Source organism: Colossoma macropomum, unplaced genomic scaffold (assembly GCF_904425465.1).
Source record: "Colossoma macropomum unplaced genomic scaffold, Colossoma_macropomum, whole genome shotgun sequence".
Taxonomy (NCBI): domain Eukaryota; kingdom Metazoa; phylum Chordata; class Actinopteri; order Characiformes; family Serrasalmidae; genus Colossoma; species Colossoma macropomum.
The window spans coordinates 8,090,264-8,109,508 of NW_023494807.1; the positions used below are offsets into that span (position 1 = coordinate 8,090,264).

The 19,245-nt window shown below is 39.0% G+C and overlaps 2 protein-coding genes across 2 annotated transcripts; one reads left to right on the plus strand and one right to left on the minus strand.

The window, feature by feature from the left end:
* Window positions 1-5,027: 5,027 nt before the first annotated feature.
* Window positions 5,028-7,104, minus strand: dnajc30b (DnaJ (Hsp40) homolog, subfamily C, member 30b). The gene is given in 3 exon segments (XM_036556420.1): window positions 5,028-6,077; window positions 6,482-6,865; window positions 6,868-7,104. Coding segments are annotated over 3 exon segments (1,116 nt in total). The 5' UTR covers window positions 7,084-7,104; the 3' UTR covers window positions 5,028-5,561.
* Window positions 7,105-7,622: 518 nt separating this feature from the next.
* On the plus strand, window positions 7,623-19,201 carry bud23 (BUD23 rRNA methyltransferase and ribosome maturation factor). The gene is made up of 12 exons (XM_036556689.1): window positions 7,623-7,823; window positions 8,859-8,896; window positions 9,008-9,103; window positions 11,344-11,426; window positions 11,613-11,709; window positions 12,094-12,190; window positions 12,290-12,340; window positions 13,337-13,422; window positions 13,534-13,579; window positions 13,674-13,735; window positions 16,509-16,598; window positions 18,191-19,201. Exons 1-12 carry the CDS (start codon window positions 7,776-7,778, stop codon window positions 18,243-18,245), a joined length of 849 nt encoding a protein of 282 aa, XP_036412582.1. The 5' UTR covers window positions 7,623-7,775; the 3' UTR covers window positions 18,246-19,201.
* Window positions 19,202-19,245: the final 44 nt, after the last annotated feature.

A 19,245-nucleotide genomic window follows, 5' to 3' on the forward strand; every position in this document is an offset into this window, starting at 1 on the left:
TCATTAGGTTTCTCTAGAACAGAGCATTTCGCACCAAACCACTCTGAATGACTCTGTTTACATCTTAACTGTTTAATTACGTAGAATTTTTGGAAAATAGGTGGGACTGCCACTTCAGGCATAAATTCTATTCGTACTTTTGTTCAAGGGGAGAAATGTGTGAATTTGATTTGTCACTGAACTGTCACTTCAAGTCAAGGTTTACCCTTTAATACCTTATCAGAACAATCTTCTCATCTGTTACTTTGTACATACTGTCTAGGCCTCTATTCGTTGATGCACAGTACCAACCGGGATATTATTTAACCCTAACCTTTATGCATAAAGGGATAAGGACAGTATAGCAGTGCTAGAAGAATAACTGCAGTAACTAATCAGTAATGAGCTTTAATGGGTTATTAAGTGCTGACTGTGTGGCTGTGACTAATGTTTTCGTGTGTACTTTTGAATCCCTTCAGTATTAACAACATAAATGGCTGGGTTTAGAGGGTGCACTCTCTTACACACACACACACACACACCTGGGTTAAAATGAACACTAGGCAGACTGGGAGAGAAAAGGAGAAACTCACAGTGGTACATGTGCCAATCTGAATTGTATTTTTTGAAACGTATTTATTTCTCAGCCATTTGTAAATATCATTTTCCTACAGAGTTTTTATTTGTGTATCATCACCTCCACCACCCCCCCCACCTCTAGATAATTAAATAAATAAACGAATAAAGCCCCTTTTGTTAGTTTATTTATGTCCATACCTGTTTTCTGTTCGGTTGTGTCATTCTCTCTCTTCTTTTTGTAACCCTGAGTTTTGAAGAGTCTGTGCAATTTTGTACAAAGTGATGTACTTGACATACTACTTTATATTTCTGTGAATAAAATCTGTGAACAATCTGTTTAAAAATGAATTTTTTGCTCGATTTGATAAAAAGAAACTGTTCACAGAGTGAAGACTGTAACGTTCATTCTAGGATATAATAATAATAATAGTCTGTGTATATACATACACTGATCAGGGTAAAAGGGGGCTAACAAAATATGCAGAGAAACAGATGGACTACAGTCTGTAACTGTAGAACTACAAAGTGCACCTATATAGTAAGTGGAGCTGATAAAATGGACAATGAGCGTAGAAACAAGGAGGTGGTCATAATGGTACGCCTGATCGGTGTGTATATATATGTGTGTGTGTGTGTGTGTGTGTTTGGATGTTCCACCATTATATACCAGAGGTGTTCACACTTGATATACTGTTAGTAAGAGCTCACCGTTACCGTGTTACTGAAATTGAATACTTGATCTTTCACTCAATTTTCAAAAATAGGCTATTCAAATATTTGAGATAATGCTTGGTAGTGAAAATTTACGCAGTCCTGTTTTTTTAAAACATCCAACCACATTAATATCAGTGTAAATAAAACTGCCCACAACGATTCAATTGTGTCTGTCTGAAATGACCATTACTGACCCTTAACCACAGACCACCAAGAAAAGAAACCCTCCATTTATCTGATAAATCATTTCCTTTTTTCCTTTATGTGCTTATGGTTTGCATTCCCTTGAGTATATTTTTGGCGCTTCACTTCCACTTTTAATTGAAAGATACTGATTCCACTGAAAAATTCTGCATAATTAAATGGTTAAGGTGTAAACAGAGTCTTTCAGAGTGGTTTGGTGTGAAATGCTCTGTTCTAGAGAAACTTACAGAGTCAGAATTTTTCACAGTGGTGATGATAGGAACCAGACGTCATTCAGTTATGTCTAAACACTCCTTTACAAAAAGTTATTGAAATGGTTCTGAATACGCTGCCAGATTCCTGAGCCTTTGTTTTATTATAATTTTGAGATAACATTTTGGCCTAAAATGTGTATTTTTTTAAAATGCATTCATGGTGGACAGGTACATGCAGGACGTCATCTTGAATAAAACCTTTTTCAGATGTATCACACTTTTACTATCATCAACATTACATAAATAAAGATTAAGATATTAATTGAATTACGTAAATATATTACAAACACAACAATTTATTATATAAATATATTACATATGTATGTAATATAAGTTATATTATTACATAACATTACATAAATAAATACATTATTATAAAACTCAGAAGACTCATGTAGGTTCACTGGTGGTTTTCGATAGTAAATAAATGTCTATATTTGTGTTGTAGTCATGGTGACCCCTGGTTCCTATCACCACCACTGTAAAGAAATCTGAACCATTTCACACCAAACCACTCTGAATGACTCTGTTTACATCTGTGATCAAATCACATAGAAATCTTTAAATAATTATTGGAATTCTTCTTTAAGATAAGTCTTTGTAAATCTGGCCTCCAGACCTGCTGAATCACGTATGCATGAACAGGAAATCACCAAAATAAACTGGCTTCTTCTGTACATAGCATCTGCCATCTAGTGGACACATGGTTAATTACAGGTTCCCTGAAATGAAATCTGGCCTGCCCTTTCATACAGACAACTTCAGTGGAGAACAGCATTGGTTTCATAATGAATAGAGTTCACCTCTCCATACTGTCAGTTCCTGATCATAAAATTTATTTATGCTACAGAACTGTGAACAATAGTATTTGGGTTTACATATCTGGATTTTTATATGCACAAACAAAAAAACCCTTCAACAAACCTGAGAAGGCACACTGCACTTTGTTGTGCCAGACCAGATCTCACGGTTAGCTTTTATTTACTGCATGTCAAGTCATGAGGTGAGGTGACGTTTGACGTATGCTAAAATATTCAGGACATGGTAGTGTCCGACTGGCCTGGACACAGGAAATTCTACAACAGTACTCACATTATGCTTTCAACAGCTGAATACATGAGTAATTAGGTCAATGTGCAAACTGTGCAAAAATGTGGGTCTAAAACCATGAAAGGTGATTTTTACAGTTTTACAATAGGACTTTACTTTTAAAATAGAGCTTTAGACAAAATGGCCAAAAATAGGCCATTAAACAGTACCTAAAATCACTTAACAAGAGGTCAAATAAATTTTGCCTCCAGAGAGCTGAAGTTTTATGAGGCCCATCATCGCACCAGCACAAGAGAATTTTATTTATTTACGTTTGTTTGATATTGCATTTATATATGTGGGTTTTTTTATTGGTAAATCTTCAAACAAACCCTGTAAGACACACTGGAGGTATACGTCAGCAGGTGCAATGATGGACCTCATAGGAGTAAAGGAATACTGCCAGCATTTTTCCACCCTGCCCATTAGCTTCTATTATAAGGCCCAATCCCATTTCACCCCTCGCCCCTACCACTTGGCCCTTAGCCCTCTGTTTCGCGCGTTCACGTTTAGGGTTGGGGTGTCCCAATTTTAGTTGAGATTGAGGGGTAGGGCGAAGTGTTCGGGCTACATGGCCCCCCAAACGGAGGTTTTTCAGAGTCACACTCCAAACTGTGATATGAGAAAAAAAAGAAAAAGCGGCAAGACAGCTGCGCGAGCGACCAAAGAAACCCACAAATGTGAGAATTTTCTCCGTTAAAAAATTATGATAACCATTGTTTTATTTTAGTTTAATGTCGTTTCAATGTATTATGGTCGTTTTCTACATAACAAGCATAAAAAACGCTAATAGCACGCTAACGTTTCGGTAGCTAGCCAGCTAACTTTCCCATTCCACCTTAAATAGTCCAGGAGTTCTAACGCCTGAAGCGCCTGAATGTACCTGCGGCTCCATTTAAGGTGGAACGGGAAAGTTCGAACAATAAGCTGGTGAATATCTGACTTCAGCTTCATACCACCAGAGAATTAGCGGTGGGCGATAGAAAATAACTGTTTTATACCCCTCTTTGAAAGGATATGATGGCCTAAATGTAACTAAAGCCCAGCAGTGAGGAGCTGAACTTTACCCTCCTCTGCTGTCACTACAGACGGGCCGGGTCGCCTACAGTGCAGCGCAGTCGCTGTTAATGAAGTAATGCTCTCTTTATTTGAGGGTCCCATTTCATAGGGGAAGATTTTAACCACTACCCATTGTAACTCAGTTCCAAGGGGTTAGGGTGACACTCAAAAACAAGGGGTAGGGGTAAAAAGAAGAAGTGGGACTGGGCCTAAGTGTGTTTCCACTCAATTGGTTACTGGTTTAACTCTAGAGACTTTTACATGTTTGTTAACCAATCATCTGTGGTGACTGACTGCATGCTGCAGATGCAGAAGATAGAGGTTAATGTGAAAATTGCTGGAGTTCTCCTTAAAAGAACTACATGAACTTGAAGTCACTTAAAGGAGATTTAAATTTGAATTTCACCAATTTTACCAGCATAAGTAAATAGTTAAGACGTAAACAAAGTCATTCAGAGTGGTTTAATATGAAATGCTCTGTTCTAGAGAAACCTACAGAATTGTTCACAGTGATAGTGATTAGAAGCTTCTAAGCTATTCTAAGTTATTACACATTAAACAGGTTTTGAGATGAGATTTTGGTCTAATCATTTTTCTTTTAATACATTCAGGGTGGAGAACATGCAGGATGTTGTAAGGCAAAATAGTACCCGTTTTTCTAGGGATGCACAATGATATCAAAATCATATCATATCGGCATCGGACAGGTGATTTTACACTGATGTTTAATTACATTTATTGAACTAAAGAAGAGCAGAATGTTTAGGTGACACTGGGTTCCTATTTTGTTCATTTTACTGCATTTTTAACCCTCTAAAAAACATTACATTTCTCTGTAATGCTAATCCAGGTGGATCTAGTTCCAGTTTCTACATTTTAGAACTGCTTTTGAATCGGCATCGGCAGATATGAAAAATAGTGGATATTGGCATACAGTTCTCATATCGATACGTATGTTTTAACATTACATATAAATGATTAATGTAGGTACATTGTTGTTATTAGATAGTAAGTAAAATGGCTAAATTAAGTGTTGTAGTCACCCTGGTTCGTATCACCACCACTGTAAAGAAATCTGAGTCTCTACAATCAACCATTTCACACCAAACCACTCTGAATAACTGTTTACATATCAACCATACAATTATGTAGAATTTTTTTAAAACAGGTGGAATTCCCCTTAAATATCTCACATCCATATTATTTGGCTAATGAGCTGAGCTCATATTCCTGTTAAGCACAATAACACTTTCCCCCCTCTGTACAGCCATAGAAGCCCAACTGTGGTCCTGGAAGGTCAGAAAAGAGAACAAATTGGTCAGTTTCTTACGCAAAACAAACACTAAACCTGGCAATTATTTCAAACAGGTGAGTCTGAGGGGGAAAATTACCAAAACTCAGGTCTTACAGAACCACAGTTGGGCTCCTCTGCCATAAAGACCACTGCTGAATCCCAAATGGCTCCCTACTCCCTATCCAGTGCACTACGTGAATCAAGAAACCACAGCTTCTATACCCAAATAGTGCTGTATATGTCCAGTACGGGTCAGCGGCTCTTTGTTATACATGTGATGCACTGTTTGTCTGCAGAAGCAATTATTTCATGACCTACATGGTGCACAAATGCAGTATAGAGCCATCTGAGATTCAGTGCCTCCTTTCTCTTGGGTGGCAACCGCCATTTCAAGACCTCATGCTGAAAATAATGGCAACCCCCAAAGCCAGCAGCACCCCGACCCCCATCTCCATCATCTTGCCGAGCTTCCAATTCCTGAAGTCGTGCTGCTGCTTCTGCTGGAACTGCTTCCTCCACTGGCGCAGGGCCTGCTCCCTCTGCAGCTGCTCGCCGTAGTGTGCCTGGTAAAAGGCGTCAAAGTCGAACACCGGCTTCCCTCCCACTGTGACGTTGGAACGTGGCTTGGAGCGCTGCTGCCCCTGATGCTGTGGACCTGATGTGCGCGAAGTGGCCGAAGCCTCCTTCCCAGAGGGTCTTCCCGCACCCTGGATGTCCGCAGAACTCAGAATGCCTCGGTCGTACTTCTTCCTCAGGCCCACGCTGCCCAGGATGCTGTAGGCTTCACTGATCTGGGAGAAGCGCTGTGTGGCCTCCTCACTGCCTGCGTTCTTGTCAGGGTGGTAGAGGAAGGACTGCTTGTAGTAGGCCGTCTTGATCTGGGCCTGTGTGGCGTTGGGAGACACCTGGAGGTAGAGGTGGGCAATATGATGATATTCTTGCTGTGATAAATTATGTCACAAAACACTTTTCTGAGTGTAACATGGACATCATCGGTACATAAAGAACACTGGACAACTACATGTTTCCTTCCAAAGTGAGCATAAATAGGCCTGTTTTACTGGATTTATTGCAGTGCAGTTTGTAAAACATTGATTAAAAATCACTGTTGTAAGTTTATTATTATTATCATAATTATTATAATAATTGTTATTATTGTTATCATATTTTACATGTGGCACTACAGTTTTCATTTTGTCTGTTGCAACTTATAAAATCTCAGACAATCTAAATATGATGCATATCCTGTATCATGAAAATGTCTTGAAGTATCGTGATATAGTATTTTTGCCATATCGCCCACCCCTACCTGGAGGATCTCGTAGTATGCCGTCTTGCTCCTGTGTAGCGGGACGTCCGGGCTGTAGCTGTTGCTCCAGCTGCAGGACTGGGTTACGGTGACCCCGGGGCGGCCCCTAAGCCGTCTGTCGGTCAGCAGCAGGGTGGTACAGTAACTCCTGCGGAAAAGCTCAGTCCTCTGCATTCTGGGAGAACACAGAGTCAGCAGGGCGCTTCTGTTTACCCAACATGCCATCCTGCAGTCCAGAGAGCGAGCAGGGAGCAGCCGACCAACGACATCTTGGACACAGGCTTGATCAGAGTCCAACAGCATTAAATCAGCCCTACAACCCGACTGTAAGGGAAAGTCTGGCAGATCATATCGCGGACCGGGACCGCGCAGCCGGGTCTCTCGGTTAACTCATCCAGCCTTGACCGCGCTGCGCTTCTGCCCTCTGAACCGTCCTCGCCGCCGCCGCCGCCGCCGCCGTTACTCCTCAGCGCTGCTCTCCCGCTAAAGCAGGGCCCGGCGGGGGCGGCAGGCTGGCGGTCACTCACGGAAACGGCATGATAAGTTTTTAAAGAGGACAGTTTGTGGAGTCCGGCTCCCAGCCTACGGCTGACCTCCGCCATCAGAGCAGAGGACAACTTCCGCCCGTGGGAGCGCGGACCAATCAGAGCGAGGCAGACAGGAAACAGCGCTAAACGAAAAGTATGAAAATATGCTTTTAAACATAAAATAATAATAACAAAACCAATTACTACCTCTACAAATGTAACATACTATTTACCGCTAATGATAATATTCAACAAAAACACACTCTAATGATGGTAAAAATAATGTTTGTAATTCTGTTGAATGTCAGAAAAAGAACTAATAATAATAATAACCTGACTTGTTAATTATTGGTGAATATTTTTGTTATTGGTTTATAAATTAATTAGCTTATTTATTTATTTATTTGCTTATTTGCTTGCTTGCTTAGTTTAAGATTTAGATTTTTTTGTGTGTGTACTCTGAATGCGCCATTACCAGAATAAAAACACTGATAATTAGAATATAATCTGTGTTGTCTTAAAATAAATTATAGAAATCATAAAACAATAACCTAGTTTTAAACATAACTGAGAACGAGACGTCAATATCGCTCCTGTCTCTTTAAGAAGAGCTTTGTCGTCCCCTAGAAGTGACGTCGTGCTGGTCGTCCATGTGGCCCTGCTGTGAACAGTGTTGTTGTTATTCGTAGATCCGTGTTTCAGATTAATAGAGTTTGTTTTTCTTCACCTTTATTAGTCTGACATTGTGAGTCGTAGACAGAACCATCATGTCTTCCAGCTGTCGCAGACCGGAGCACATGGCACCGCCGGAGGTGGTGAGTATTCAGAGTGGAGCCTGTTCACTTCAGAACTGTTAGCTCTGTGGCTAACAGGCTAACCAGCCACAAAGATCTACAACAGATCAGCCGTAACATCAAAACTACCCCTGTGTTTCTACACTCATGGTCTATTTTATCAGCTCCACTGACCGCATAGGAGCACTTCGTAGTTCTACAGTTACAGACTGTAGTCCATCTGTTTCTCTGCATACTTTGTTACCCTGTTCTTCAATGGTCAAGACCACCATGGACCCTCACAGGGCAGGCACTATTTGGGTGGTGGATCATTCTCAGCACTGCAGTAACACTGACGTGGTGGTGGTGTGTTATCGTGTGTTGTGCTGGTCTGAGTGGATCAGACACAGCAGTGCTGCTGGCGTTGTTAAACACTGTGTCCACTCACTGTCCACTCTATTAGACACTCCTACCTTGTTGGGGTAAAGTCAGAGACGATAGCTCATCTGCTGCTGCACAGTTTGTGTTGGTCATCCTCTAGTCCTTCATCAGTGGTCAAAGGACGCTGTTGGCTAGATATTTTTGTTGGTGGACTGTTCTCAGTCCAGCAGTGACACTGAGGTGTTTAAAAACTCCAGCAGCACTGATGTGTCTGATCCATTCGTACCAGCACAACACACAATAACACACCACCACCACATCACTGTTACTGCAGTGCTGAGAATGATCCACCACCCAAATAGTACCTGCTTTGTGGTGGTCCTGTAGGGGTCCTGACCACCGAAGAACAAGGTAACAACGTATGCAGAGAAACAGATGGACTACAGTCTGTAACTGTAGAACTACAAAGTGCTCCTATATGGTAAATGGAGCTGATAAAATAGACAGATTGTAGATACAAAAATATGGTTTTAACGTTATGGCTGATTGGTGTATACATATGAAGCTAATATAGGCAAAATTACCTGAGAAAGTCCCTGGCGTGTGGATGCTGTTCCTGCTTCAACAGAGAAAATATCAGCCCAGGTGATCTAACTTAGACTGAGCCTGCTACTAATTTCATTGTTGCCTTTGCAGTTCTACAATGAAGAAGAGGCCAAGAAGTACTCTCAGAAGTAAGTGTCATACAAGATGTCATGAGTGCTAAAGCTCAGAGCTAATGATTGCATCAGTTTTACCCACACTGGAATGCTTAACTCACTGTTTTCCTTTTGTGTCCTGTAAAGCTCCCGAATGATTGAGATCCAGACTCAGATGTCAGAGAGAGCGGTGGAGCTCCTGAACTTACCAGAAGATCAGCCGTGCTATTTGCTGGATGTAGGGTATGTGTTTATTGCATGTCTAGTTGTAGTTAGTGTGCAGTTTTATTATTAGTGCTTCTTAGTCAAAGACTGATTCACACACTAACTTACAAATTTAAAAGAATCAATGAAACAGAATGTCATACACCTATACCAGGGGTCAACAACCCAAATGTTAAGAAGAGCCAATTTGTCCTTTTAACAGAAATCAAACCACCTTGGGAGCCACAACATTTTGTGTCCATTTTGCCATCTTGTCTGTAAATATGTCTTAGAATGTGCTGATTTGTTAGCATCAGATAAAAATAAAATATAAACAAAAACGCAGACTTACTTTGCTCTGCTTTAAGCTTTAGATCAGCTTTAGCCGCTTTTCTCTCATCTCCAGCAGGAAGCTTTTCTGCAAAAATGGAACAGTTTCTAGTAAAATGTCTCTCAACGTTTGACTTTTACGAAGCTAAAGTCGCTTCTCATTCGCCAGCTCCTTGTTTGAATTGTCCCGTTCCACCTTAAATGTTGCCTGAGGCACAAGAATGTAACTGCTGCACCATTTAAGGTGGAATGGGAAAATTCAAACAAGAATCAAACTTCAGCCTTGCAATTTTTTAGTGTTTGACAGTTTCTCTTAGCAGATTAAACGTATCAGGAAACCAGCTGGAGTGACTATAAATGCAAATAAGTCCATTCACCTCCAAATTATCGATGTTTCTCTTAAATCTTTCTTTTTGCCGTTTCGTTAGCTACAAGCTAGGCGAGATTCTTATCTGTGTTGCTATGGAGACCAGCAGTCTGTGTGCCAGTCATGAGGGTTGAAGGGTGAATTAGCAGTTATACATTAACTCCAGTGTTTAAGACCATTTAGTGTTTAAACTGTGTTGAATGACCAGCAGAGCTTTATTTTACTGCAAAGGAGGATTATTTTATTTTTACCTACAAATATGATTCTGCTGTGGAGCCGCAACAGGGCAGTAAAAGAGCCGCATGTTGCAGACCTCCGACCTATACCTTTGACCTGTACACCTATCTTAAAAAAAAGAAAAGAAAAAAGAAAAGAAAATGGAGTTAGGCTGTCCTGTATCAAGACACAATCATAACATTTATACATTTCAGTCTTAAAGGCACAGTAACCAAAACAGCCTGTTTAGGTTTGAGGGATTATAAGGCTACAATTACACTGCAGGTAAAAGTGGCCCAAATCTGATTTTCTCACCAAATCTATTTTTTTTTGTTTGGCTGTTCACGTTATCTTTTAAATGTGATCTGTCCGCGACATCAGTCTGAACAGATCAGCTCCCAAACTGACCCACATGCACCATAGAACAGTGCTTCACGTGGCTCATCCTGAGGTAAACAATCATGACTATGAATGAACAGTTTCAGTTTCGTCTTCGCCAGCATCGCAGTAGTGACCATGAAGTTCCAATGGCTGGCAGCTGGGCTCATCACCCAGAACGTGTGCAACCTCGCTGTAAATAAAAAAGGCACGTCATTCGGCTATGGTGACTTCATTGGTTCGCGTCCTCGGATTCTTTAAACGTCGCTTTCAGGCTTCTAACTGTTCCTTGATGCTGCAGCTGCGTTTGGTCATTTGTCTCAAAACCTCTTCAAACACGGAGCGGTTGCAATAAGTCTCTTCTAATTTTTTGTACAGATACATCATCCTAAATGTTTGAGTCTCAGCAGCGCGAAATTATGATGAATGTCGAGTTGGACTGACATAAAAGTCGCATGAATTCCAATCTGGCTGCTCAGACTGAGCTACATTGCTGCAGATCGGATACAGATTGGATTTCAGTACCACATATGAAAGCGTCTCAAATTGGAATTGAATTTGTCAGATTCAGCGTGTTTTTGCTGTTCATGCTGACACACATCTGTGTCATATATGAAGAAAAAGATCGGATTTGGGCCACTTTTACCTGCTGTGTAAATGTAGCCTAAATGACTAGAACATTTTGTACTGTAGAAATAAATTCTGACCATATTTGGAATATAAAACCACACAAATGACCTTAAGGGGGTGGGAGGAATATGAGTGTTACATTGTTAGCTACAGGCTATTAGGCTCATAGCTCCAGTGCAAAACCAAAGAAGTGCACTTCAGACACCGAACATTACAGTTTTCAAAGAATGACTTGAGTGAACTCATGAATAATCAGTGAATTGGTTTGATAATTCGCAATGTTAATGAGTTAACGGTACAGTTCTGTGTTTATTGACACTCATATTTGCTGTTTATTGACCTTCTTGTGTCCTTTCAGCTGTGGCTCTGGACTCAGTGGAGATTATTTATCAGAAGAAGGCCATTACTGGGTTGGTGTGGACATCAGCACTGCTATGTTGGGTAAGCGAGTTAATATTCACATTGACCAAGTTTAACGGCCTGCTTTATGAACTGGCTGTTCAGGCCGATTCTGTATAGAATTGTAAACAGATGAACTCTCAGATATAGACAATATGGAAATATGAATCCGTATTAACAAAAATGTTACAGCATATTAAATAATTTTGTTTGCTCTTTTCCTCAAAGACGTTGCTTTAGACAGGGAGGTGGACGGAGATCTTGTTTTAGGAGACATGGGTCAAGGCGTGCCGTTCAGGCCTGGAACATTTGATGGATGTATCAGGTAAAGAGAGATTGAGAGCATGTAATTTTACCATGTATGCAATACATTTGGGCTGTTAGGATTAAATACAACTAAAAAATATTGATTAAAAATGACCTTCGCAGTGAATCTGCAGTTACTCATTTGCATGATGATAATGCATTATTTAAATATTTTATATTGCAATAACGAGCATGTTGCAATCTTGTAAATGGTCCTCTAATTTGTTATTGTTTAGTGAAGCCCATTGTAATTTTAGGCCTTTTTAAAAGACTAATTGCTTGATTAATAAAAAATTATCAGTAGATTACATAATTGCTAGTATAATTGATAGTGACAGCCTGATTTGTGAGTTCTGAAAAAATATATATATATTAAAATTGTGACTATTGTTGCTGTCCTCAGTATCTCAGCGCTCCAGTGGCTGTGTAACGCAGATAAGAGAACCCACAGTCCTCCCAAGAGGCTCCACGCCTTCTTTAGCTCACTCTACTCCTCCCTGGTGACTGACAGCCTGCACAGTACACATTAAAATGTTTATATTTTAGGATTTAGTGGGGCTATAATGTTCCAGTGATTTATTTCATCAATGTATTTTTAGGCAAGAGGTGCTCGTGCCGTCTTCCAGATTTATCCTGAAAATTCAGAACAGGTGAGCTGACTGATGTAACCTGATTGGCTCTGTCACTGAGTGCTAGGCTCTGTCCCAGGTGGAACCCTAAAGCCAGCAGTGTACTTCAAAGGAATGTGTTTCAGAGGAAAAACATCATCTTTTCCAAAATATCATAGTGAAATGATTGTTCTAAGACCTCCCCCTGACTGTGATTGGTCCAAATCACTGCTTTGTTTGTTCTGAGACTTCCCCCTGACTGTGATTGGTCCAAATCACTGGTTTGTTTGTTCTAAGACCTCCCCCTGACTGTGATTGGTTCAAATCACTGCTTTGTTTGTTCTAAGACCTCCCTCTGACTGTGATTGGTCCTAATCACCACATTGTTTGTTCTAAGACTTCCCCCTGACTGTGATTGGTCCAAATCACTGGTTTGTTTGTTCTAAGATCTCCCCCCGACTGTGATTGGTCCAAATCACTGGTTTGTTTGTTCTAAGACCTCCCCCTGACTGTGATTGGTCCTAATCACCACACTGTTTGTTCTTAGACATCTCCCTGACTGTGATTGGTCCTAATCACCACATTGTTTGTTCCGAGCCCTCTCCCTGACTGTGATTGGTCCTAATCAATGTGTTGTTTGTTCTAATGGGTTCTAATCACCAATGGTCAGTTTGAAGTACACTCCTGGAATAATTCTGACAGCAAAATTTGAGATGTATTGAATTATGTATAATTCAGTGCATCATGAAAAGTCAAACTTCTTCCTAACTTGATTTGAAACTTCTATTTTATTTTGTAATTGAAAGAAAAAACTTGTTTTGGCCAACAATTAATGCATACTTGATTTAATGTTGTTGTTGTTGTTGTTGTTGTTGTTGTTGTTATATTTGATTTTAATCTTTTCTAATAATACAATTTTCCAAAGTCTGTGCATTTATACTCCTCATTTCCAAGCAATCGTTTTCTAGTCCTTTGGATACTAAAACAATTTGCTGCCCATATTCAGTAACCAGGGTTAACTTTGGCTTCTTCCTTCAGCTGGAGTTGATCACTGCCCAGGCTATGAGGGCAGGCTTCACAGGCGGCATGGTGGTGGACTATCCCAACAGCAGCAAAGCCAAAAAGTGAGTGTCCAGTATATTACTGCAGCTAATTCATACACAAGAGCCAAACGGTAAACTTACTGCTCATATAGTGAACTTGGAATAAGCTAATCACGTCTTTTCTTCTCGAAGATTCTTCCTGTGCCTGTTTGCTGGCGTGTCTGGCGTCTTGCCTAAGGTAGGACCTGTGGAAATAAATATACATGATGCAAAGGTTTTCCTGAGATGCAGCTGTAAACCCTGATATCTGTGGTTTTTTTGCTTTATTTCAGGGTTTGGGGTCAGAGACTGTTGACAGAAATGTTCCAAATCAAGTTCAGTTCACAGGACAGAGGTAAGGAGCTGTAGTTGTGAAGCAGGACTGTGTGTTCAAACTGACTTGACTTAAGTTATAATTGAGATGTTAACACATAAGCATTAAACTAAGCAGTGGATCACCTGCTGCCACTTTAACTCTTCCTTCCTTCCCATCAAAGGCTATTCCCAAACTTTCTTGTGCATCTAAAATGGCTAAGGGAGGTGATTTTGAGGAGATTACATATAAGCGAATCCGCATGCATAAGGAAGAAGGAAGTCAAAGGAAAATAAGTGTAAAGTTTCTAAAACTGGAGTTCTAAATGATTAAAAGTGATCGATTAAGATTAAAAATTATCAAGAGAAAATGAGACTCCTAACAACCACCTGGAAGACCTGGTCGACACCGAAACTGCCCCCGTCTGATAAACAGCACTTAAAGCTTTCATCTTTGAGAGAGAGGAGAAAATCAAGCTGCTTCAGATCTGAAAACATCCACAGGTGTTTCTGTCCATCCTTCCACTGTGAGAAGACGACTCAGCGCTGTGGGTCTGAAAGGATGTGTAGCTGTCAAGAAGAACCTCACTGAGAAAAGGAAATAGATAAAAAAAAAGAACAATTACACTAAAACACTGACACTGGACTCCTGAGATGTGGAGTGAGATTTTATGGACTGATAAGTCTAAATTTGTAATTGGGATTATTTGGGTCGTAAGAAGTAGAAAATGTAACCAACTTCTAAGACTGAACTTTGGAGATGTGTCTGCAAATTTCTTTGAGAAACTGGAAGTGAGTCTCCTGAAAAGAATGGAAGCTATAAAACAGGTAAAGAGTGAATACACTAAATGGGTCATTCTACAGAAACGTCCATTTTTGTGTCCCTAGTTAGAGATGTATATTACACTTAAAAACATATTAGGGTTACAATTTATTTACAATAAGTTATTTTAACAATTACACCTTCTTGATTTATGAATTTAGTGATATTGGTTTTTAAATCAATTATCTAGAATTCCAAGCACCACAGAAGTGCTTGTCCTCACAGTCGTGTAAAGGCTGAGGCCATATTTTAAAGAAAAAAACATGTTTTTCTGCAATTTTAACTGTAATAATCTTTACACGTCTATGAAGTCTATGATTTAAATGACATAAAGGAAACAAATACCAAATAAATATTATAGAATATATAATGAAAGCTGTGGTCCCCAGGAGTCGTGTCACTGGTGTTACTGCTTAACAAAAAATCTTATTTTGAAATAAAAATCACACTGATGACATCACAACTTCCTTTTACCTGTTTTCTGAGGATCTATGAAGAAAAGCACATGGTGAGTCCACTGAGTCTTTCAGTTATCAGAGATTTTCTCATTTAACTCATGATTTCATATGAAGCTTTTAGCTGAAGTCACTGGTGTGACCTACTTTATTCTGAAGTAACTGTGAAAAAATAGAATAAAAATGGATTAAATTACATATTTTAGTGGATATTTCATGATTGACAACATGTGGTTTAATACTCTGTAGCAGCCATTTTGTAAAATGCATTTTTCATTAAAAATGTCTCTGGTGTTTCCTTTCTTATGTGTAACACCAATGAGGATCACTAACGCCAGTGACACCTATGGAGAGATAGAAAAGTGGAGGTTTCTGTAGAATGACCCAAATAGTGAAAATCTCTGTATATATTAATCTGTGTTGGTAGTTTTAGCTTTATTTCCTGACGCTGATAAAAATGAATAACTTGCACTTAAGGGATATTAAATGAAATAACTTGGAGGGTGTTCTCAGGGTGAAAGCATGGTACTGTATATCCACATTGCAGTATAATTAGATTAATCGTCATATTACAATGTATCGTCAAGTTAAATTATTTCATAATTTAATCAATAATTTACATGTTATAATATGTCATCTTCAGTCACAGGTCTTGTCCATGAATCAGTGCAGGGTTTAAGGAGTTCCTGTTCTGTATGGACACAGACCAACAGAAACAGAGGGCAGTAGTTCTGTCTGGCTGCAGCTTCGTCTTGACAGTTTTTCCTCCCTCTGACATTCAAATAGATCCATATTCAGTCAAATTCCACAGTCTGTTGATGAAGTGAAAATAAGTGACACATCCTCCACAGAGAACACGCTCCTGCATTTTAACACACAGTTACTGTTTATTTGATGATTTTTACATACTGGAAACATAGAATGTGGCCTGGCAAAAGTTATGGCACATTTTATATTTTATTTTTTCCAACATGTCCAATATTTTTCCAATATTGAAATGTGTTCTCTGTAGAGGATGTGTTCACTTATTTTGACTTAGAAACAAAATGTGTCATTTGACCAGGGATGTTCAAACTTTCGCATATGACTGTATATTGAAAAATACAGTGCTTTACAAAAATATTCAATGCTTTGAAAGCTTTTCCTCTATTACAAGTAATAAGGTGCTGTATAATAATACAAATACATTTTTTTCCAATCAGTAATTTTATTGCAAACTCAGAGCAATAAAGTATTGCAATAATCACCTATCAGAGCAGAGCTCATTTACACATAGCTTTCTTAAAGGGACAGTAACAAATGATGGAAAACGTGGTTAAAAATGGTCATGAAAAAAATAATTGTGGCTATTTTTGGTACATAAAACCACAGAAACATCATAAGTGGACTACAGGGTGAAAAATAAAATACAAGACAAATATAGGATATGTTTTTTTTTAATGTCTGGTGTGATGAAATACAAGCTTAAAGCTGCTTCTTGTTCTGGAAGAGATACAAGTGGAATAAACGTTGTATGTTTCTATCTTCACCAAAACCAGGTCTCGCTTCAAAAATATGAAAGGCAAGTCAGTGAAGAAGAGCAAAGACTGGATCCTGGAGAAGAAGGAGAGGCGGCGAAGGCAGGGAAAGTATGTATCTTAGTGTTTATCTGAGCGCTTTGTGGTCAGAAATACCCCAGTTGATGATCTCACAGTAAAGCTGCACAATATGTCATTTTGTGATTTTTGTGGCCTTTCCAGTGCTAAATATCAAAGAAGGCTGCAGTATTCAAATTAGCCCTCTAACCAATCATAGTGTTTTTATTGTTTGCTGTCCAGCATCAGACGTTCTGGGCTTATTGCAGCTGACTGTTCACAAACTTCTGACAAGTCCCGCCTCCCTTATTTACTGTTTGGCTGTCAGATTTTTCCCATGCGGGCTCTGTAACTCTTTTACGAGACTGGGAAATTGAGTAGCATAAAGGGAAATTTAGAAGGATGTAGAAGTACATTTAAAATAATTTTGAATCAAAAATAAACTGGAAAAAGATGTACATGTTTATGAATGCAGGCAGATTTAAAAACAAATATGGATTCTAGAAACCATGTTTACATTAAATAAACCAGGCAAATCTTTAAGCCACTGAATGTTAGAGCAACAAACAGGTCATCATGACTTATGAGGAGGACGTTTGAGCTGAGAAAGCTGCCCCTTCAGATATTTTATCCCTATTCTGCAGTGTTGTTATATGGACTGCTCTGTCAGATCAGTTCAAACTGTGGTCCTGCAGTACAAATAAATAAGTAAATACATTTTTTCAAGAATTCAGAGCTAAGATATTCACAAAGGTTATGTTGTGATCTCTTTAAACCCAGCACATTAATGGAGATAGCAATAAGCTAAATATATACATTATCATCATTTATAGGGTGCTTTCTGTTGGGAGGTGTTTGTCCCAAATCCTGAACACCAAATTTACACTTGTGAAAATAATACATACTTTTTTGGTATTTTTTCAAAGATTATTTTGATTTCTTTTAAAGTAAACTTGAAAGATTTAGATTTTATTAGCTACATTTTAAAATTAATTTTTAAATGAATTTTTACAATTTTTTAAATAAAAAAACTTTATTTTAAAAATGCTTTCCCATGTTTTCATGTCACTACCGAAACAGTTTGTCCATAGGCGGAGCCTTGTTTTAGCCACGCCCCTGCATTTTAGAGGAGGAAGTGAGGCTGCAACCCTGTCCCTCATGGCCACATAGTGAGCAGTTAGATCCCACAGTTTTGAAGTAAACGTGTCCAAAAGTCTAAAAATCAGTGCGGAACATTAAGAATTGTCATTTACGAAAGCACACATTTTCTTCAGTTCAGTAGACTTTCTGTGTTTTAGTGATGAGTTTGTGTGTGTGTAACTGTTTTAAGCTCCGTTTGCTGCATTTTTGAGCTCAAAATGAGCTAAAATTGTCCATACCGAAAACACTCACTACTGAAACATTTGAGAAAGTTTCAGTAGTGTTATGATTGTGTTGGTAGTGACAAAATGGAATGTTCAAAGAAAAATGTTAGTCTGAAGTTCAAGTTGGTCCAAAGTCCAAAATGTGTTTCAACTCTGACTTTGAACCTGTTTAGTAGAATCATCCATATAACGATGCACTTTGTGTAGGTTTGGGTAGTTTTGTGTAGTATTTAGTACACTGTGGCATGTGGACAATGCTTATTGCTGTTTGTTTGTTTTTAGGGGGGTAAGGGCGGACACAAAGTACACAGGTCGCCAGAGGAGGCCTCGCTTCTGAAGCCCCCAACTCAAGACCCACTGCAGGACTGGCTCTTGGCCTGGTCAGGTGGACTTTCTGAATGGACTACACAAAAAGCCTGGCCCTGCACACTTCAACACTGTGGACTTATTTTGCTCAGCTGAAAGCCCACGATGTGACGAAATATGAAATACGTGAATGCCTGACATTACTGACTTATCAATTTCCCCTTTTAAGAAGCATCAAGTCTTCTTAATGCAGTCTTGGATGGAAATACAGTTTTCTGAAGATAGTTTTATTGCATCACAATATCCTGAGACAGGATGAAAGCTAAACTGATTAGAAGAGCTGTTTTAATTTGATGTTAATAGTACATTAAGAAGCTATGGACACCATGGTTCTGTACATTTGGCTGCAAATATTAAAATCTCAGCTCATCTGATTGTTTCCAAATTGCGTTTCCTAAAGTTTTGTTTAGCTAAACTGTTTATGCTTCACCCCAAAAATACAATTAATGCTGTTATTAATAATTAAGGCTGGGTATTGATACCGATACCCATATCTTGATTTCAATGTTGTTTCCTGAATTTTTCCCCCCATACCTTCTTTTAGATTATGATCTGAAAGAGGGTGTGGCTTAAACCATAGTGTATGAATGGATTTTTTTACTGACCACATTGGTTTTTAGATTAATGCAGGAGTGGTGATGTTAACAGCATGTGTGTGGACTGTAATTTAGACGGCCAATCAGCAGGCCAGGTTTTGAAACAAGATAGCTTATTGGCTCACAGAGACTGATGAATGCCAAGGTATTAAAATCTGGTATTTATGTCATGTATTTTTTTCCTGACACTCTGTATTATTTAAATAATTTGGTCGATATTGTAAAGGTATTGATACCAGCCCTATTAATGACTCAAAGACTAGTATGTGAAATTTGTATTTGTAATTATAATTAAATAAAAATTCAAGTATAACTTAAAGTAGATACCAAACGGCATTTATGACAGTAACTAAAGTTTATGTACCATCTTCTTTT